Genomic DNA, 23,155 nt, shown 5'->3' on the forward strand with positions numbered 1-23,155 from the left:
GCAATAAGGAAGCAGCATCAGATGCAGAAGCCAGGCAACAACTCAGTGTGCCCAAGTGCTGGGGTATGTGTACAGAACACTACTGCTTGCTGCACTTACAGAGGATGAAACATAAGAGCTGAAAAACTCAAGAGCTCTATTTTGAATGAAGAACGCCCTGGTTGCCACTGGTATCTACTCAATCTTGCCTAAAAGCATAACAAAGGTGTGAGCTCTCTGTCATTCCTCGTGCATAAATGCAGCTGGCAAATTAGGACTAACACCGGGAAGTCAAGAACCACCCAGGAATAGCAACAATCACAGCATGTTGCAAGAGAAATGCCTCTCCAGCAAAGGAAAACAAGGACATAGACAACATTACAGCATGTTTTATTCATCTGTGTCTCAAGCAGGAGACAGACATAGAGAAGCAATGCTGTCTAACCAACAGTGGATGGGGCTGAGATTTAGTGATGGCTCTATTACTAACACCCTCCTCTGTTTGGGCAGGCTAGTTAACCTCTTTCTGTCAAATTCAGCAGGGATATATCTGCAGTTACCCATTTACAATGCTGAGCAATAACACTTACCTAATCTGCAGAAAGGTTATGAGGCTCAGATATTTAATATCTACAGTGTGTTTTGAAATCTCAAAGGGCTTGAACTTGTGCAGTCAAATGGGGCAGGAGCAAGCACTGCAAATGATACGTATCATTACTAGAAAAACACAAACCCAAGTTATACCTATCACAGGGGGTCCTGGACATCAGACGCCTTCTCAAAGAGTCACCACTTCCCCACAGGTCAGAGGTATTCACCCTTCCCAAACACCAGGCTGCAGATGTCAATACTGAACTAGAGTATGGAGTGAGTTTTCAGTGATGGAAGAACACAAATACTACCAAGCTGCCCTGGAGATTTGTGTTTCTAAGTAAAGGGAAGCTTTAGGAAATCCAAGCCCACCTGAATCATTGCTCTGCTGCCTGGAAATCTCCAGGAGCACTGTGGTCCTGCTGGGCCAATGGGGCATAACTGAAAAGTACCTCAGTGACTCCAGGCTTTTGCAGGCAGCGGATCAAAATCAGCCAGTCATTTCCACACCCATCCCACCCTGGGGTAGGGCTGGCTCCCCAGCTTCTGAATCACCTCCCAGAGTGCTGCAATTTTCAGCCCTGTGCACAGAGGTGGAATGAAATCCACCAGGTAGTAACTTGCCATCGCATGTTTTTGCGGGAAGCTCAGGTATAAAGTCTTTAACTTGTTTTTGTTAAAGAACAAAACCCTAAAAAGGGGTAACAAACACTGAAAAATAGGATAAGCGAGTGCAAACAAGGGTGTAAAACCAGGCAGAACCAGTCTATTGATTTTGGACAGTGGCGGGAGCAGCAATGCTGTTTTGAGAAACAAATGTCTCTTCAGCAAACACACAACATCCACCCAGGAGCAAGCCAAGTCCAATACGATTCCAGTAAGCTAATAAAAAGTGCATTGAGGAGATGAGGGACACTGCTGACACTCTGCAAGGGGAAAATGCACACTTCTGGCATTTCCAGCAAGATGGGTCCAGGGCAGAGCTGCATCAGCCTGAAGGAAAGACTGCAGGGTCAAGGAAAAAAGGGTGAAGAAAAAGAGGGAAACTGATGGTAAGAGGGTAGAAAGGACAGGGAAATTACATTCTTCCTGGGATGTGGAGACCAGAGGTAAACGCACACAACTAAAAACAGCAAGCATCCAGAGACAGCAAGGAATTTGCACAGGAAAGGTGAGAGATAAAAAGTGCCAGTGAGCAGAATTCAGCCTTGCACAACTGTCAAGTACTATCAGTAATAGCACATTTTCCTCATTCGGCTTGCAAAGGCGGACGTGCACTGCTCAGACCTCACGCGCTCCCTAGGAGATAGGCTTTTATGTGTCATTTCAGCCTGCAACGATATCTGTCTCTCTATATGAGAGGTTTCAGACAGTCTCACAGAGTGCATGATTCAAAAGGCCTTTGAAAAGCTTTAATGTCAGGCAGCACACAAGCAGGAAGCCCTTGGTGCTGGGCATGGCTGGCTCCTCACACAGCGCCAGCTCATCCCCAGGCAGGCTACTGCATGCCACACACACCTCTCGAAGCAAACAGAGCACCCATTGCTTAAGCTTACATGAACTGGAAACAGCTCCATGCACTATATTACAGCTCAGGCTTCATGGAATACACACACAGGGGTGTAAAACCATGCAGGCACTTGCAAGGATGCACCAAGTGCTGTGTGTTGCATCTATGCAGATACATTTATAAAAACCAGATGCACAGACATGTACTTGTAGAGGTCTGTGTTCAGTTCCGGGTTCCACAAGAGAGATGAGGAGCTACTGGAGAGGGTCCAGCAGAGGGCCACATGGATGGTCAGCGGTCTGGAGCATCTCTCTTAGAAGGAGAGACTGTAGGAGCTGGGACTGTTTAGTCCAGAGAAAAGAAGACTGAGATGGGGATCTCATCAATGCATATAAATATCTCAAAGGTGGGTGCCAGGAGGATGGTGCCAGACTCTTTTCAGTGGTGCCCAGTAACAGGACAAAGAGTAATGGTCATAAACTAAAACATGGGAAGTTTCACCTCAACATGAGGAAAAACTTCTTTATGCTGAGGGTGGCAGAGCACTGGAATAGGCTGACCAGGGGGGTTGTGGAGACACTCTGGTTGTCTGGAGACATTCAAAACCTGCCTGGATGTGTTCCTGTGTAACCTGCTCTAGGTGGCCCTGCCTTAACATGGGGGGTTGGACTGGATGATCGTCAGAGGTCCCTTCCGTCCCTAAAGATTCAGTGATATACAGCATGTATGTAGACATGTGTCTATATATACACAGAATAATATTCATCCCATTGACCTATATGTGTCTAAAATGATAGACTGGTCACACTTGTCTATCAACTTGTATAATTGCTAGAGAAAGATCAGCACCTTCAGGGGTGCTTAGACTACCCCACCATGGATGTCTAGCTCTGGATGGGGTGAATCATTGATTGTGTCTCCCCACAGCCTGTTGAGGCAGTTCAGATGCATAGCTTTTAAATCACTAATGTGCAGTGGGGTTAATCCAAGCTCTGCACACAAATACCCAGAGCCAGCTGATAGTACTGCATGGTTATGACTCCCTGACTTTTCACATGAAATATCCTGTTCTCAATTGTTTATTGCTTTCATTAACGTTAATCATGATTAGTGCCAGATGTTGGGGAATGATCATGAGTACAGCAAGGGGGAAGGTGCAATTAAAGTAGTTAATTTCCGAGAACAGAGAAATAAATTGTTTCACCTATGTGAAAACATTTTCCTGTTCTGTTGTGAGCCTCAAGTAACTCTAAGCTTGAACTCATAGCACCTGAAGTGTAGAGTTTGGATGGCAAATACTGACAGAGAGGTGATGAGTGCATGGTGGTAATTCAGACTGTAAAAGAAGTGGGGAGATATAGGAATAAGTAAAGAGAGGAGGGGAGGAGGAAAGAGGATGCAGAGTTTCAGAAATAAGTGGGACAGAGAAGGGCTTTGCAATGGAAGGACCACAAGGGAATGGAAAGCATGGCTCTACTCCAGGTGCTGAGAAGGGTGTTGCAAATAATTAACTCTCATTACTGCAGCTGGTCTAAATGCATCAGGATTCTGAAATGTAGATTAAAAAACTAAAGTTTGAAAGCTTTCCACTTCAACTCTTTCATTCTTCACCAGGACTATTACTCCATCTTCAATCAACACTAGCGTAGTTGTACAATGGATAGAGAGAAATGTCTGTGCATCTGTCTTGACTGGTTCAAGAATTCAAACTTGAAAGAGAGGCAGGGCTAAGAAACCAAGAGGGAGGTAATTATGGTTTTGAAGTATCATCTCTCAAATTCTGAATATTAATAAAAGTGACCAGTATTTCCTGGCACTGATGTGACTTGCTCTTCTAATTTTTATTTAGGTGATGTGCATTTGGGTAGTCCAGAATCACTATAGGAAATCCCATAAGTTTCTAATTAAAGCTACCTCCAGCCAGGACAACACGAAGGCATGTCACAAATCCAGGCGTTCATGACAATGGGGCTTCACATCTGAAGAACTTCCATGCACAAAGATGCTTCCTTCAGTTAGGACCAATGCACACAAAGATGCAAGTGTGCAAATGCTGGCCTGAGTCTTACCAGAGGGCTGTGTAAGGGCAGTGCAGTGGTTTTGTGAACCACCGACATGAGAGGTCTTTCTTGAACACAGGATGATATATACTGGACAAACACACACCAGAGGTGTGTTTGAGAAATCAAAAGCTTAATAAATAAAATGCCCCTGGAAAGGGCAGGCTATGAAGCCACTCTTTCTTTTACATTGGCAAAAACCCCTAAACAAACTCAAAAAACCAGGCCCAATGAGCCCAGAAGACCTTAAGTAACACTAAACTAATTCCAAGCCTACAGCTAAGAGGGAAATCATCCAGAGATATCAACTCCAGTGGGCAGCACACATTTACTGGCAAAACACAGCTTGTTTGGTAACTCACTCAGGTTACTGGTAAAAGCATCCAGACTCCACTTTCATGTTTACAGATGGGAAAAGTCCTGGAAATCTTCCCCTCTGTCCCCCACTCCTCTGTTTTTCATTGCAACTTCAAAGTTTCTTGTGACCCAAGAAAAACACTGGCCTGACTACCTCTGTGATGGCATTTCTCTAAGCTGGTACAATGCAATGAAGAATCGCACAGGTGTGAGGAGTTTGGAGGCCCATACTGTAAGGTCCAGAGGGCTCATGGCCCTGATAAAGAACATTCTGCAGACCTCCCTTTACTGCCAAGCATCAGCACAAACTCTCTGCCTGTCACTGCTTCAGTGCCCGGTGCAGGAACCGACACCACAAACAGCATAAGTCAGACCTGCTTCTCAGCCGTGCAAATCACCATGCTCTATCAGAGACAGCCTGCAAAAACTAAATAACAAATGGTCAAGCATTTGCATCGCTGTTTGCCGGGGCCTGTCTGTGCTTTGTCTTTCCAGGGAGGGTGAAGTGGATGGAGAACCTTCATCTGACAAAAAAATGACTGTGAGCTTTGAGTCTGAACCTGCCTCCCTCCTCTGCTTCCTCACAGATTCCAGCGGACAGAGATCCATTGTCTCATTTATTCATTTTATTATCCCACATCTCATTTTCTCCATCAACTTCACCCACATCATTCCAGTGTAATTCCCTAAATTTTTCAAAATCAAGCATGTTGTCTGCCTACCCATTTTAGAACTAGCATGGGACATGAGCTTTGCACCCTTCTGTTGTAGAAACAGGACTGAACTTGTCAAAACTATGCTCTTGCTCTACAGTTCTGTACAATTCCCTAAAGGGTCAAAATATCCACTGGCCAGAGGAAGAAATGCAGAAAACAGATAACGCTTTCAGAGTGATCCCACTCTCAAGTCAAGCACATGCAAAAGTGGCTGCTACAAAGTGGGAAACGATAATGAGCAATATTATTTTATTAGCCAAAAGAAATTTTAAATCCCTCTTACACCAAGAGGGGATTCACTGCACTGCACTTCATTCCAAAAGTCAGCTTTGGGTCACAAGTTAGTAAGTCACCCAGATTCCCTCTGTAGTTAACAACTGAATGGAGAGAGACCCTGTATCTGGCTCAGGCTGGTGAAGTGAGGCCACTCTGGTTCAGAGTCACCACCTAATTTTCTGTTCCCAATTCACAGCTTGCTCTCATTCCTGCTGTCATCTGGGATGGAAAGATTACAGTAAGGTTACAAAGGCCATGTTCCCAGAATCCCTCTAAGTGGTGACTTTCAGTGAAGGTAGCAAGGAAGCATTTCTGAATTTTAAGCCTTTGCTAAGCTCCAGAGATGAAACCCTGGCCCTGCTGAAGGTCAGTAACAGATCTATCACTGACTTCACAGCACCAAGAAGCTCTCCTTCTACAAGCTCTTTCCCTACATTTATTGTACCTTTGAAGTCCAGTGCTTGATTTACATAATTATTCTCAGTCTTCTGGACTTCTATATCCTGGGCCAGGTTTGGAACAGCAATAACAGAGAGCAATTACTCTTTGAATCAATGCAAACTGGATGAACCATAAACCTTCAAAAGAAAAAGTTACCCTAATAAAATCTGCAGACTTAGAAGAGGCATGAGCTGCAACTTTCAGCTCCCTCTGTTTATTTATTTACACAGGTTGCCAGCTGTGTGCTGTGGGATTTAAGAGTGACTGGGAACATCCCATGCCAGACAATGGCGTTACCAACTACCATCTTCATTTACTCTCTGTAATTAGAAGAAAGCTGTAGCAGAAGGTGAAGAAATCAGCCCATAACTGGCAGGACAGGCAGGACATCATAGCTACTTCTATACTGGCACCCCATGCAGAAAGACACAATGGAGGATGTAGCCCTCTCGAAGCACTCAGACATAAGATGCAGTGCCTGGTCAAACTCTTCAGTGACTACAAGCCTCAATCTCCAGTGCCTCCCAGATTTAAACATTCCTGTCAGTGTTCAAGGCCATATTGGACAGGGCCTTGAGCAACCTGGTCTAGTGGGAAGTGTCCCTGCCCATGGCAAGGGGCTTGGAACTAGACCTTGAGGTCCTTTCTAACCCAAACCATTCTATAACTCTATGATCTTCTACTATGAAGTACAAAGGCAAACTAAAGACAAATCACAGTAAACTGCACATGAAATAAAAAAGCACTGTATCAGGCACAAGCAACTTATAAGACAGAATTCACTGGAAGCTGTGATAATATTATGGAGAAGTCCCGGCACCACTGCGGCTACTGCTTGAGACAGGAAACACTGTGCTGGGGGAAACAGGGCTAACCCAACACGGCTGGTTCTATGCTCAGAGAGCAGTGCCTATTAATAAATAGGTTAAGTAAACAGCTTAGCTTTGGGGAAGCACCCAGCCATCTCTCTGAGCTGGGCAGCAGCAGCAGCAGATCTGCCCCGACTCATCTGAAGCACAGTGAAGCCATTCTACGATTCTATGAACAGAGCCAGACTTCTCCATAAGGGAAAAAAGGAAGCAAGGAGGGGGATGGCGATCACAGCACCACGGTGTCAACAACTGTGCCAGCACCGACGCCACAGCATACCCCTTGGTGCTGACCGGTGGGGCGCCCGTGGAGCCGGCAGGGTCAGGTCAGGTCTGTCTGTGGTGCGGACAATGGGGTCCCACAGAAGGAGCTGCCCCCTGCACAAGTCACCGCATCCTCCACCATGCATCTGCTGGGTGAACCCTGACATCAGCCCTCACTGTGCGCGTCGCCGGCAGTTCCTGTCTGAAGGAGGGCGGCTGGGGACACAGTGAGACCCCGCATATTTGAGACAGGGATGCTGGGCCGCCGGCAGGAAGACAGTGCGTTAATTGTCGCACAAGAAAGCCTGATCTCATGAGATAAGACTTTAATCACAGCTTCCTCGCCTGGGGGTGCAGATGGCATGGGTTTCACCCTTCCTCCGCTCCCAAGCCCGGCTGCCCCAGCACGCCTCTGGCACTTCAGTGGTCTGCTCCCAATTTGGGGTGAGCAAATGTCTGACTGGGGAAGTTCTTGGGAATGTATTTTTTTCCCCTCCACCTGCTCCTCTGGCTTTCTAAAAACGGAAAGAAAAGCCCATGGGAAATAAGAGAGGAAGTCTGGGGCTTAAATTATGCGCTGACTGACACGTTCGATGCCTCTACAAAAAAGGGTACCTGCCTTCCTTGGAAATTACTTTTAATCCACTGTCAGAGGATTATTATGAAATCATAAACTCCAAACTGGAAAGGGAAGGTTAGGTGAGCTAACCTCAGCACAGCTGTGCTTCTTGGTCCTGAAGTACATCTCCAGGCTTTCACTCACCAGGAGAAACACTCCTGGAAGCCACCTGTCCCCACAAGGCTGAGCGAGCCTCCACTGTCCCTCATGCAGCACTGGGGGACACACAGGCAGGGAACAGGAGAAAGCACCATCTTAGTTGTGCCTCTCTGCCTGCTCAATTCATCAAGGCTGATGTAGAACTAATTTAGGGCAGATGAGACTTACAGTCTTACTGATTAAATGAGACATTAAGTTTGCAGGGGAAGGTGCCTTGAGGACACTGGGAGCAAACAATGGCCTGTTTTCACCTGCTCTCTTAGTTTTGGTGGTGCTGGGGAAAGACCATCATTCCTTATGAGGAAGGTCTCAGCAGTATCCATAAGAGAAAGCCCAGTGCTAGTGGGGTGCCAGACACTTCCCCAGAGCTCTTACCCTGCAGTACTCATCGATGGGCTTCAGCCTCTTCACAGCTACATCTCGGACATGGCTCCTCCGGAACAGGATCTTGCCTGAGGAGGGAACAGATGAAAGGCAAGAGTTAGAGGCACTGTCTGCCATGTGGGATAGCGCAACAGCACCATGCAGATGGGTCAACAGATGAAGTTTGCCCCGTGGCTCCAACCATGGCTGTCGGCACTGCCAGCGGCTGAGCTCTGCAACCCTGTTATACTCCCAGCGGAGGAGTCCTGATACTGGAGAGCTTCACAGAGCAGCAGCTTTGTGTGACTGCAGCCCCCCATTGCTATGAGACAGACAGTGCAGCACACTGGGAAGAGGTGTGAGCAGCAGATCTACTCCTGCCCTCAGGACAAACTGCACAGAAACATGCTGCAAGAGCATGCAGGGGAAGGATGCAGGACAACAGCTATAAAAGGGGCACACATGGCACCTCTCGCATCTAGATGTTGCTGGTCTTAAGCTTGCACAGGAGATGCAGCACATGGCCAACAACTGCCACAGGCACAGCAGCTCTGTGAAACCTCAGTGACTGCCACCAAAATCCTGTTTGTGTGAGCTGCTGAAAGGGGACCACAGTGACTCACAGGCCAGTGGGAGGCTTTTGATTTCATCCTGTAGATAGCACAAAAAGGTTTGGTTCCTTTTCAGTGATGGCATTTTCCTGGAATGGACTGATACTACATTATGACTACCTTCTACTTTGAGGCTGTTGTGGCACATCCATGCTGGCAGTGCAGGGAGCATCGCTGGGCTGGATGCAGGCTCTATCTGCACCCCATGCCTGCCTGCTCAGCTGCCTCCCACTGTGGATTCTCCTGCCCTTGCAGGCAGACAAACCACACAGCCAGCTCATGAGCAAATACAAGGCTGTTGGTGGCAGAGCCCTTATAAAGCTACAGAGGGAAACCAAATAACAGAAGGAAAATAAACAAACTCTCTTTTTTTGAAAGGAAAAAATCCCAGTAACCTCAGTGTCCTTACTGGGTGACATTTCTGCAAGCAGTTAAGATTAAACAAACGGCTGGGTTTTGTGTGAAACTGATTGTAACAAAGTTTATCAAAATAATCTAGAAGCTGAATTTCCCCACACACAAGGATGTCATAGAGTTGGTATTTTTTGACTAGAAGGGATTATATCTTCATATCCTTTTTTGGTGGTTTTCTTCCCTTTTTTTCTTTTGTGCTGTATTTCTTTCAATGTAATAAGACAGAAATAAATTACATGTTCTCTTGTGGTGGAAGAAAACAGTATCTGCCAGCATTATTTAGTCCATAAAATGTCTGCGTAAGAAAACCACTGACATATATACCGCTCCCCGCTCCAAACTTCTTTTGCCAACAGGCAAATACAATATTCATCCATAGATCATGGGATAAGAAAATGGACTAGGAAATGAAATCAGAAGCAAAATCTGAATATGTGGCTTTGATTTTGTTGTGATTACACGAGTTGAGAGGTTAATGAAACTTTAACAGTCCAGTAGCAGAGGCTCTAAACCCTTCCAGACTCTGTCCCTTTTGGTTGCCTTTTCTTTCATAGCTGCTAATTTGGAAGGTGATAAAACCTTTTGTTTCAGACAGGACAAAGTAGTTCATCTCCATTCCCAATTCTGGCAGCAAAACAGTTTGTCCTGCCTGGTAAAGCCATTTCCTAGTGCCATAAATTTATCTCCCTGGGTTCCCTGTGGTTATCTCATTACAAAGCTGGTGATGAGCCATCCCTGTAGGATGTGGTGCCATGCAATCACAGGAAACAAGGGAAATCTTCAATAAGTGTCTGACATGTTCTGAGCTTGAGCAATTAGGTCAAAAGCTGATGGAGAAGGGAAGTAGCATTCCCATCGCCTTGCACTGACCCACATTGGACACACCAAACCATTGCTGCTTTTCTGCTTCTCTGTCTGGTAAATGCACTTCCAAAACATTTCTGATAGCCTCCAGGATCACACTGCACTTGTAACTGCATATCTGCATTAAGCTGCTTTTTGGGGGGGCAAGAGGTGTGAGGGCAGCTGTAGAGAAAAGACTTACTGAAGCACTTTGTCAGTGCTCCAGATATGCTGCTGTGGGAGATCTTGGTATTTCTTTGCAACTTTTATAAATATACTGCAAAGAGAAAGCAACATTTTGGAAACATTCTCACTTTCTGGCTTTCCTGTTTTCAGTTCAAGCCACGAGTCGAAAGTTGAACCGGTGACCATATAAAAACATAAAGGAGCCAAAGACTTAAACACATTAAAGATCTCCTGTAAATGCAATTCAGCTTTCCTAAAAATAATAATAAAGAATGTTATATTAAACACAAAGTACAAAAAAGACCCCAGGATATGATGAGTCTTATTTCAGTCCTTACATGGAGACGGAAAATATCAGGGTAAATGTGCTGTTAGGATGAAGCAAAGCCCAGAAGGTGCTTCCATTTTTATCCCTTCAGAAAAAGGGAGATTTTCCCTCTGCTACTGGAAGCTGGAAAAGGCCCGATGAGGGCTGTGGGAAAGATCTGTAGCTGCCCAGTCCATTACGGCATTCAAAACTGAGATCTGGAGAAGGCTGAGTAGTTTAGAACACCGAGGAGTAGCAGTTAACAGAGAAAAAAGCAAGAACCAAAACAGGGACACTCCGCAAGCACATCCAGTTCTGGTGGGCAGCAAGGAGGGCACCCCTCACAAAGGCAGAGGAGTCTCATTGCCAGGGGTACTGAAGCACCTCTAAGAAAGAACAACTTCCCAAATGTTCAGCTTCTTCCCTTTTCTGGGAAGATTGACTGTGCTGACAGAAGCTTGGTGAAAACCATCACAGCTGACCAGCAGGAACCACTGCAGAACCAGTACGAGTTATTACTGCTTTCTTAGTTTCCATCATTTCTACTGTTCTTCCTCTGAAAGGAGGGGAGGTCCCATAGGACTGAAAAAGTAAGGTAACCCAAGAGACACAAGCTGTACACTTTTCATGTTCTTCAAGTGGGTGCATTGGACACAGACCCCATTAACAGAAAGCTTTGCCTAATGAGGCTCTCTCCTGAATTTTAGTGCAGCTTTTTTAAGCCTCTTCAGGCACTACACTCCTGTTTTACAGAAGGACCGGCAGCTTTTTAACCATGCTGCAGGCAAGCTAGGAAGTGATCGGGAAGTCTGTGTGGGACTCAGATGGGAAGTTGTAGGCTATGTGGGATGATGCTGCCTTGTGCAAAATATTTATTTCACCGATGTGCCAGGCTCAGACCAGGCCAAGAGCAGTCTGACATATGTTAGGAAGGACTCCGAGGACAACAGCACTTGGAAGGAGAGACGTGGGAAAGACACAGGGCTCCAGCCCTGCTGCTAATGCAGGATAACAGTATTTATTTTTATCCTTTTTTCTTTAAAGAAAATATTATTCCTAGGAAATTAATCTGGATAGGAGGCAAAGTATCAGGCTTAGCATTGTAGGGGACATCTTAAATCGTCCCTTCATCTCTCTGTGCATATATATATATATGTAGTCTTTAATTCTGAGACCACACACCTCTTCTCCCACAAGACTTCAGTTTCCTCAGATACACAGCGGGTGCACAAAGTGGGAAGAATAAAGCTATGCAGGAGACTGTCTATAGGGCAGCTGCTGATTCTTAAAGGCATCCTCTGCATATCACTTTAGTCCTAATATAACCTCATACTTAAGAGCAGCACAGATTTTAACAACTGCATGAACCCTACGAGCAAACAGGTTTAAAAGCATCCCAGCATGCCTGGTCCTCCCCTTAACCTATAGGTCTGTACTGAACACACCAGAAAGGGCCCATAGCCTAATGCTTTGTAATGGTCAAGGACCACTCACGCAGGGAAGAAACCCAGCTTCTGGTGGGTTTTGTGGCACTGTGGAACACAGCCTGGAGGCAAGACGTGACCAGGCAGAGTAACACTAGAAGTCCCCAGTGGGATGTCCAGCAGGAGAATCCAGTCTTTCCTCTTCAAGGGAGGGGGACATATCCTATACAGACCCTACAACCACAGCAGATGTCAGCCATCACAGCAGCTACTGCCATACATGGGTGATTTGTAAGCTCTAAGAAAGCCTCTAAAACAAATCTCATAATTATACCTTTCACTGCCAAGGACAGCTGTTGCATATCTAGGCCTCAGGACCTTCTAGAGATGTCTTCATGATATTTCCATGAATGTGCCAGTGGCTCAGCCCCAAGCTGGCAGCTTTGCTGCTCTCTGGAGCCAGGCAGTGAATGGGAGCTATGGCAGGGCCAAGAGGGAGGCAACAAAATTCCTGGTTAGCTCCTTTCCAAATTTACCAGAGAACAGATCCACCTCTTGCTCTTACTCTCTGATTGCTGAGCTTGAGTTTCCTCTCAAGGGATGTCTGAGTGATGGATTGGTCTAAGGACACCAGCTGTTTCATGCAAGGAGCATCTGTCAAAGATTAGGAGGAGCCCAAACCCACTGTCAAAGGGGTGATGGGCAAATGCATGTTCACATTTAATCTTCAAGTACCATCACCACGCTTCAGAAGGGAGTACTCAAAGCAAGCCATATGATAAATATTCAACAGCAGGCAGCTTGAAGAGTAATGGGTGTATTAAAAGTACTGTAATGTCTCATCTGATTTATGTTTAAAAGAGACATGTGCTGCCTTTGACTGCAGAAGCTCCAGCTGCAGAGGCTCTGTCAGTCAGCTGTCTCCTAGGAACAAGGAAAGCTCCTGTTTCTGCCTCTTCATGTTGCTTTTGTTACTGTGCTCTTGGTTCTCTCCTCTTTTTACGTGAGAACCTGAGAGGTACTAGGTCTGTGTATACGTTGCCAACAAATGTGTTCAACCCAAGATCAACTTCTCAGATACTGAATCTGCTTATGAGAGGAGGTCAGGCTCTTTGCAGTTACATTGGGGTTGTATTGGTAAAAGGAGTAAAGAATTTATCACTCATGCAGTTACAGGTTCTCCTCTTGGGTTATGCAGCATCCTCCAGTGTAACTAAAACCATTTTGCTGCTCAAGTATTTGTATAAAGGCTTCTTCTCCTTACACGCAGCTGTTACTATTTTCATACACTGAAGGAGCACAGATGTGCAATCAGATATAACACAAATTCCCCTCAATGCCTTTAAGTGGTGACATCCACCTCAGTGCTGCCCAAAACTCGCAGGCATCTGTCAGACAACAACTCCTAAATGGAGCAGTTAAATACGTACTGCTGACCTTGCAATGTGAAATTGATGATTTACAGCACAACACTATGGGATAGAAGAGCAATTCGATGTTTCTCATGGAAGTGCGTGTGATTTTCAATGAGATGGCAATCTGACAGTGGCCAAGAAAGAGGTGTGTTCCTTACAAAATGTCTTACTGGGGATCCCAGTTTCCATGGATTGTTTTCATCCATGATTTCCTGGAGTCAAAAAGCCAGTGCCAGGGTCCTAACACTGATGGCATTTGCTCCTAACAAAGAAAGGGGAGGGAAATGATTCATAGTGTTTCCACTGGTGGGAGGGGGAAGGACGTTTTTAATAAGTAGAAACTCGTGACAGAGTCAGAACTGTTGGCTGAACTTGTCTGCCAAAGAACCTCAGTTGATAAAGGCTTTTGCTAATCAGCAGGAATTACTATGGAAGGTGACAAGAGGTGATGGAGACAGATGGAGCAGCCAGGAAAGCCAACACAAGCAATAACAGCATTGCCCTGAGATATGGGGGACAGTGGGGAGGTTGTCCTTCTTGGATCCTGTTTTTAATGTGCATAAGTTGCAACGTTAAAGAAAATCACCAAGAAACAATAAAGCATAGGAAGTAACATGGCTTGTATAGAGTATCACCAGGAAGAGAAACCTTCCTCCATTAGAAGCAACAAGGAGAATGTGCCCTTATGTGAATAATTACAAGGGGAAACCAAAGACAGGCAAGAGGCGAGGCTCTATTCCCTACCAGGAAAGAGCTCCTACCTCTGAACCTGGCTGCTTTGCTCTGTCTGTAGAAGTGGATTATCATCCAGGGACAACTGCATCAGCTCTAGGACAGCTTTGCTAGTACAGACTTTGGGAATTCAAGCACCAGGCACAGCTGGAAGAAAGAGAAAATCCCTGAGCAATGATGCTGAAATTCAGGAGTGACAGATGGGGGCCATGGGGTCTCAAGCTAACAGCTCTGTTACTGCTTGTATAGTGTTTTGCATAAGCCAAGAGCTACTTGATGTTGTTCTATGTCCTGCTGCTATCACTCAAACAACCCATTGCTCCTCTAATCTCTTCAGCTGCCCCAGCTGCAAATCTCCCACCTCTCCACAGCAAGGCAGGAATAATGGTACAGGCAAATTATGCAGTGTTTGGTCTGGAAAAGGCAGGCAAAAATGCTACAAAATCATCCTTTCAATTCTCTTACTGTGGTGTGGCTCTATGTGCATTGGTCTGTATGCACCAGTGAACCTGAAGAGATCCATCAACTTGCTTAAACCAAATTTACCACCAGAGTACAGCACAGTAAAGCACCTACCCCACACAAGAGGATCTCAGTGTGAGCACAAGTCCCTAGATCCCTTAAAACTGAACTTCCTGCTCTGTGAATGGCTGCAAAATGTTGGGACTGTTGATTCAGTGAGTAAAGTCTTCAATTTCGGCAGTGAAACTGGTGCCTCCTTGAACTACAGAGCTCAGCTTCTCCAACATGGAAAGTGAACTCATTTGTAATTACTGGTTCCAAGTGCTATATTAGAGTGCAAACAACCAACTGCTTTTAATTGCAGAAAGCAGTCAGTCTGCCTAAGGGAGGAGGAAGAATGGCATTTATACCTGCAGCCAGCAACACCGGCAACTGGCACGTCCTCACCTGGTGGAACTGAACTGATGATATTCTGAGTCTCACAGAGATGAGGAGCCAAAAAGGGGTCATGTTTTCCAACCATCCGAGAAATGCTGCCTTAGGAAACAGCAGGGCTTCCTCACAGAGAGGATGCAGGAGTGTCCCCCTCTTTGCATATCATCTTTGCTATGCTGGGAACAAAAGACACAGAGACAAGGAAAGCCCATGCAGATCCAAGGCATCACCCTTGCCTATGCATTCTTCTCCCCTAAGGTAAGAGTATGCACAATTTTACATCCATTGCACCCTGTGTTTTGTTCCAAACATCTTCCAAAAAGATCCATTTCCAGAACGCCAAGACCAAGTCATCTAACATATAGAAACTTCAGAACTTAACAGTCAAACCATGTAGACTGTATACCGAACCGACCAGAGATACATCAACCACTAGGTCTCAGTGCTGCAACACTTGGTTTTCCTCCTGTATCAGCTGATGCCAGTGTCTTGTTTTCACCTATGTATTTAGTGGCTCCTGACCTCTGGTTTCCAAATCACTAGTGGTCCACAAAACAGTGTGTAGAGCTATGTTCAAGAGTAACTTTCATTTCCTGGCCAGTATGGGAAGGATGTGGATCACTGCATGTTGATCCAACAAGTCAGAAACAGCAGCCCCTGTCTGTATGACGTATTTGCTGGTGAACACGCTTGGTATCATCTGAGCTACTACAGCTCATGACCACAGAGTGAGAAAAGGCAAGAGCTTTTCAAATGCCTTTGTGCCACCTTAACCACGAAAAATGCTCTTCCTGAAGGGTAAGACCATACTTGTGTAGCTACACTAACTAAACTCTTCCTCTGCTCTTTCCAAAAACACATCAAGTATCACCTTGCTCACTGGGGTCTGTTGAAGTCAATAGGAGTCTTTCTACTGACACTCAGTAGTATGGACCCTCAGGGAAGGACCATATGGTCCCACCTCAATCTTTTAAAGCAGGAGCCTTGACAAATTGAGCCTATTAAAACATTTTCACTGTTTTGCACATAAGCTCTTATGAGACTTGTCAGTAATGCACATGCTGGTGTGACACTAAGCCTGAGACACGACCTCACAGACACTGGGCCAGTGCCAGCCTCGCCAACAGGGAGCCTTTGAGCTACAACCACTGGGGTCGAAAACCTTCCAGCAAGGTCACTGGAAGGAGATGGATTTGCACCACACCCTTGCCAAACTACACTGGAAAAGCACAGTAAGGTCCTAGCCACATCCTTTGGCCTGGCTGCTAATAACACTGCTTGGGACACTCCACCCTTAAGCTGGTTGAGAACTGGAACTGTGAATGAAATAATATTTGTGCTCACACCACGTAGATCAAAGTTATTATTACTAGGAGGCAGGACATGCAATAACGTGGTGCTATGGCATATACTCTTGCAGGACCATTGCAGGTAGAAATTGAAGGGTTGGGATGCAAAGCTGGCTTCATGAGGTCACAAAATGAGCATACACTAATGAAAGCAATCAAGCCAGTCCCCAGATTGCTCTGCAGATCACATGCAGAATGAAAATACATCTACCTTGGCATCTGGGGCCAGAAAGCCTCCCTGCTCAAACATTTATTCCAATCAAAATCAAATGCTCAATTTCTGCACAAATGAGGCAAATCTCTCTCTTGTGGAAGACCCTGATTAGGTCTGCCAGGTACACAGGTCCCGCACTACAGGAGGTGAAATTCAGCAGTCAGATTGGCAGGGATGCTGCTCCTCTGAGCAGTATTTGGAAGGCATCAATTAACACAAAAATTAAACCAACAGGGTGGTGGCAAACATAACTGGGTGTCTGTGCTTGTCAGAGGCTGGAACTCAGCAGCTGGGGTTTCAGAGAGCAGTATTCAGATTTCCCTGTGCTTTGCAAAACAGAGCACAGTTCTCCTTTTCCAAATGGAAGTGCTCTCCTGGAGCCCTCCAAGCAAAACCTCTCACTAGTTTTAAGCTAAATTGTCAGTAGGTGATAAGCACAAAACAAGCAGTTGAACAATCATCGGACTGAAGCTGGCCAGGCTCTGAGTCAGGTAGCTCCTCTGCAGGACAAGACATCTCTACACCATCTGAAACCACAGGCATCATTCTGTGGTTCCAGACAGGTCTTTTTAGTAAGTCTTACCTTTTTGTGCCATTAATGACAGTTTCTGGTAGGGATTTTCTCTCTGCCTGCTCTGATCCCTGATAAAGCTACTGTTGATTTCAAAGCACATGAGCATGTGCTTTAAGACAGGGAATACTGATTTCTGTGTGTTACAGGAGAAGAGAGATGGGTACTCTTATTTCCAGCTTGTTAGGGGTCTGATTGGGGTAGTCATGTTTGCACTTCCCTGCACTGACTCCAAAGCCAGACCTGGATCTGTTCCCCTGACTCCTCTGAGCTTTCAGGGCAATAATCCATCTGCAATGTGTGATCTGGCCACATGTATTGGGTCTGGCTGAGACGGAGTTAATTTTTCCCCATAGCAGCCCTCATAGTGCTGTACTTCGTATTGGTAGCTATAAAGGTGATGGCAACACACCAGTGTTTTGGCTTCTGCTGAGCAGTGCTCTACAGCATCAACTCTCCAACATTTTCTTCTCATCAGTAGGCTGGGGGTGGGCAAGATCTTGGGAAGGGACACAGCCAGGACAGCTGACCTAAACTGACCAAAGGGATATTCCATGCTATATGAGGTCTGCTCAGCAATAAAAGCTAAGAGAAAGAATGAGGAGAAGGAACATTGGTTATTTACAGCATGCCTCTTCCAGAGCAACAGCTATGTGTACGGAAGCTCTGCTTCTCAGGAGGTGGCCGGGCATCTCCTGCTGATGGGAAGTAGAAAATAACTATATTTTTTTCCTTTGCTTCCATGTGCAACCTCTGCTTTTATTAAACTGCCTTTACTTTAACCCATGACATTTTTTGTTATCTTATTTTCTCCCTCCCTGTCCTGCTGAGGAGCAGAGTGACAGAGCAGCTTGGCAGACACCAGGCATCCAGCCATGCTCAATCCACCACACTGCATCACCTGATGAAACAGCCTTTGGGTCATGTCTGTGGCCAGGTGACCCAGCAGCACCTCTTCATTAACTCTTGACCATGAAGCCACCCCTACTGCCTCTTCCAAGCTGATGGATGCATGGCTAACCCATTCCTTTGGACATGGTGATCCATGTGGACACAAGTAGCCTGCACCAACATGAGCCAGTATCCAGTCACTCGGAATCCCATGAACAGAAAAGCTCACTTACATTGCTCCACTTTGTCTGCAGATGTAAGAGCACTCACACCAGCAGTTACCACAGCTCAGATGATGCACAGAAGCAGGGAAATGACTTTATAATTACTTGTTAGATAAGCAGCCTCCTTCTCATCCAGCTCTTCCATGTGTGAGTGCTTCAGCCATTTCCAGCTCAGGCCACTTAATCCAAACTACACTCACATGCGATTTGGCACCAGCAATGCCTTCTGATGCCAGAAGACAGCTGAGGACAATCTCCCTGACAAGTTTCTCTTGGTTCCTCAGCAAATGAGTGTGGCATTAAGGGTGCAGGAGTATCCCAAAGGACAGAGCTGCTGCCCTGGAGCTCAGGGTGGAGGGTGCTGAGCATCCCCAGCTTTCCAGGCCCACCTTTTCTTGGGTTCAGAAAGGTGCCAATGTCTGATCAAAGGAGGAAACAACACTGTCAGATGTCAACAGCTTCACCTACTGCAAAACAAAAAGCCTCTTTCAGGGATTAATGTTCTAAGCAATTACCCACCCCATGAAAGGAAAAGTGCATTTAGCCAAGGTGACAGCAGAATCCTAGGACCACGCAAGCTTTCGTTTCCCTTTCACAGTTAATATGGCCTTTTCATTTCCCAGGGAGAAGAAAAAAAATGTGGACTGGAAACTAATGTTTTGTTATTTTTTATTTTTAATAAGGATGGCTGGGCCAGCAGCATAAAAACATGAAAATAACCCCAACTTTATTGCTAAATTAGAGAAAAAACAGTAACATGAATAGGCACAGAAATCTGAATTAGGAATGTGAGCTGATAATTACCCTTTCGGGCCCTGATTAATTGCATTTGAAGCCACGGAGACACTGAGCCGCCAAACGGGACTGGCTGCTAACAAAATCCACCCCACCAAACAAACTGGTCTTTCTCTCCCTGTGCCACCACACAGGAATGGCAGCTCCCCAAAAGCTGTTTGCCTTTGTGTCCTGGAGTGCAGTGCTACGAAGGGCTGGCCGGAGGTACAAAGTCCCACTATTGGGTACCTCAGATAACCCCTCTGAGGTGGGCAGCCTGCAGACTTGTGGTCTCCGAGTAGAAGGTCAAGAATGGACAGATGCCATCTCCAGCACTTCTAGATGGAGGATCACCATCTATGGGTTTAGCTGCTCCAATTCAAGAATGCAGCTTCACTGGTAGTTATAATACTAAAAAGGGACAGGAGATTTAGTCAACTTTGTTGCAGGAATGTGAGAGTGTCACCTTTGGTTAGGTCAAAGATCCCTGTAGTCCAGCTCCCTTGTCTAGAAGAGTGGCGAGTAAAGGGTAGGCAAGAAATTCAAGAACATGACATGTGTAATGGATCCTTTCCCTGATACACACTCCCCATTCCTGCACATCAGTGGTTAGACTTTTTCAGAACTGGAAAATAGCTTTTAGCAAACAGTGCTGACTCCATCCTACAGGAACTCCTCTAGAAACTGCACTTTTAAACCCACTGTGGATCCTATAGAGTTCTCTGCAAATTAATGTCATAATTTAATCACACAACATGTGATGACATGCTTCCTTTTGTTCACTTTAAGCTCACCTCCCAAATTTTACAGCCTGCACCTCTTTTTGCATTCTGAGAAATAAAATGTGTCCTCCTCACTCAAATTCATTGAGGTTTCACAAACTTCTCCTCTCATCCCATCATCACCTTCGTTCCAGACGGAAGGCTTTTAGTCTATCTATTCCCCTCATAAAGAAGCCAATTCAACTCTGTCATCCTCTCTGTCATCCTCCTCAGTACCTTAGTTTATTACATACCCTTTCTGAGAGGCCACAACCAGACCTGCACACTATTCGCTACATGGGGAAATGGTAGATTTTCACAACTGAAGCTCTGGCTTTTGTTCCACATTCTTTGCCTAATTCTTTCTAACACTACCTTTGGCTTTCTGACTAATGCTCACGGTTGAACGGAAACACCTTTAGAATGCTTACTGAAATCTCCTTTTTAGATTGCAATGGTCCTTCCCCCTACCTCCCAGCAACGCTTTGTGCTTTCCAACACCAAACTGCCTTCTTACCATCAATATCATGAGATCCTCCTCCAACTTTTTGTAGTCAGCTCCAAATTTGAGTATCCTAAGTCAATTTTGGGATCAGCTAAGTTAATTATATCACTAACACCCTCCTTGGCAGATCCTGGGTTGAATAGCACAGATTTCAGAACAGATCCTTCAAGAATCCTTGCATGGTAGAACCCTGTTTCTTTGTGGTTACTAAGTTTTCAAGCCCTCATCCCCAGAGGATGCATCATTTAGATGCATCCATTTGCACCTCAGGATGCTCATTTGCACCTACTGGCTTTCAATCCCCTATTTTAGAAACATTCCTCTAACACTTTTAATTGTCAGAAACCAAGGATTACTGTTAATGTCCACAAATGCCAAAGCATCCATCCTTAAATGAAAGCTCCAATCTGGTTGAAAATAAGCTTACAGCCTATGTCAGTCATACATCAAATACCAAGAAAGGCTGTTAATATAATTATCTTCTTATTGCTATTTCGGGAGGCACAGTAGGTTTTGATGGAGCTTGTAGTAATAGGATCTCTCATGCCATAATTTACGAGCATGTCTGTCCTGAACAATTTTCCACATGGGAAATTAATCACATTCTGCTTAATGGGAGGAAAAATATCCCTTTGCAGTTTGAATTGGATTTGCCATGGTCAATTGGATGTGGGATTCTCCTTTATCCCTACTCATAATCTGAGGTGTAGTGTTGCCGGCCAAAATTCACTGTGTTAGACTCCAAAGATGGAGATATTTCACTGATGGGTGATACTTTTATGCAATGCCCACAATGGAATAAGTCAAAAATGTCAGCATAGCACAGCCACAAAATTGGATTGTGGCATATGTCAGATATTGTAGATTATTGCAGACTCCACCACACAGTAAATTTCAACTACAGCTTCTCTATAGTCTGAGTGTACTTTGGTGTTACTTCTGTGAAAAAGAAATGTTCAGGTCAGATTTAGGAAGCAGGCCACACATCTCTCCCCACCAGAGAACCTACACAGATCACCAAGAGCTAGGCCAGGATAAAGAGCTGATCTGGCTTTGCTCAGGACTGCGCAGCTCAACCACCATTTCCGAGACCCACGTACTGATGTGAAAGTGTGAAACAAGTTCCTGGATCACACAAGCACTTAAAACATTCATGGGCCTCCCCCTGATGTGTACCAGGGGTACAACAGGAGTGAATTATAGCTAAGGCAATGTTTGCGTACTTGAAATCACATCACCAGCAGCTTCACTCGGTGCAGGAGTGCAAGACCTCTCAGCAGAGCCATTGCTCATCCGAAGACACACCATCAGGCATGAGTCCTGGAGATGTGGCAGGATGCTGAAGATCACTAAGCACTGGGGCCATGGTGCAGTCGTGAATGACACATGACAAGGTATCAATGACTGCTCAAGGACTCAGAGGTCTCATTCAGATGCACAGTGCAGACATTTATTCCTCCAGGTAAGAGACCACAAAGAATAGAAGCCTCCCCGTGTACCAGGCTAATGAGTCATCTGGAGGCTGGCTGTTTTTCCACAGGCACTCAAGAATGAACTGTCCAGAAACTGGGGCTAACCTTCCCTAAGGATTTACTGAGATAATTTGCCAAATGTCAGTTCAGGTTAGGACTTTAATCCCTTCTTCTCTCTTCATCAAATATCCAGTGTGCAGAGTGAATGTCCTGGTGCCGATTCATCTCCACTGTCTCAGAGACACAGGTCTCAGAAAATCCCAATTTTGTTCCCAGTTCCAGTGGAAAAGGGGCAAGAAAGAGAGACTCAGAAAAGGCAAGGGAAAATAAACCAGAACATTAACACTTCAGCTGGCACCAAAGATAAAGAAGGTGTTTGCAGGTAGTAGGAAAAGAGGCCAGAAAGATCTGCATCTCTGAGATCCCTTGATTTTGCCATTAAGAAGTGGAACACAGAGTTGCTCAATGTTTCTTTAAGGCTGAAAGACTAAAGGAAAACAGGATGGCTTAAAGTAAAAAGGAGTAATCGTATGACTGGAAACTATGAGTGCCCCTAGCCAAGCACCCAAAGGAACTGAGTAATGTTCATTAGTCAGTGACTTTATTGGTACTTGGGATATTCAACTGCTGAGCAAGATTTAGACTGAAAAGATATTCTGGGGCATGCTACTCTATTTATGTTTGGATGGAATTCAGCCTTACCCCACACAATATTTTTCTGTGCTGATTTGAGCAGAACGAGCTCTCACTTTTTCCCTGAGCAGGATAAGAAAGAATGGGTCCCCTCTCACAGCACAGTGCAAATGCCACTTCCCAACCAGCAGTGTGAGGGCAGGGGGAGATGGCTGGAGAGCAGTGGTCCTTCCACAAGGAACCCAGAGCAGAAACTCACTGTACCAGACACTGTTCAAACACAACACAGTCCCTGAGATTAATTTTCTCACAATCAAAATGCTCAGTTCCACTGTGGCTTTTGAACAGGTTAATACACAACAGAAAGGTGCTTGAATTAACACAGGGCACCTGTGCAAAACAAAATCCAGGTCATACCTCAAAACTATCTGACTGAAATACAGAGCATTAGAGGCTGACTGTGCCGCAGCTTGTTGATGCTGCACTTGCCATAGCAACGCTGGGTAAGATTCAGTCACTGGGAAAGTCCTGTGTAGGAAGGGATGGGGAGAGAAAGGTAGCAGGACCAGTGGAACCCAGCAGAGAAATTCCTCAGGCATCCAACAGCCCACACTGTGCAGCAGAGCTTTCCACTGCACTCCTCTTGCAAGATGCACAAGTGAGTATTACCTACTGTGTTACATAGAACGATGTTGTTGCAAATGCATTTGAAAGACTGGGCTTTCCCT

General features: G+C 45.4%; 1 protein-coding gene across 2 annotated transcripts in view; it reads right to left on the reverse strand.

Annotated features, from left to right (window-relative positions):
- Positions 1-23,155, reverse strand: part of SH3PXD2A (SH3 and PX domains 2A) — a 249,054-nt gene that overhangs the window by 136,998 nt on the left and 88,901 nt on the right. For both annotated transcript variants that reach the window (XM_005154542.3, XM_031053830.2), the window contains one exon: positions 8,217-8,293. In XM_005154542.3, the coding sequence (XP_005154599.2) occupies positions 8,217-8,293 (77 nt within the window). The remainder of the gene's footprint in view (positions 1-8,216; positions 8,294-23,155) is intronic.

This window comes from Melopsittacus undulatus, chromosome 4 (assembly GCF_012275295.1).
Source record: "Melopsittacus undulatus isolate bMelUnd1 chromosome 4, bMelUnd1.mat.Z, whole genome shotgun sequence".
NCBI classification, from domain to species: Eukaryota; Metazoa; Chordata; class Aves; order Psittaciformes; family Psittaculidae; genus Melopsittacus; species Melopsittacus undulatus.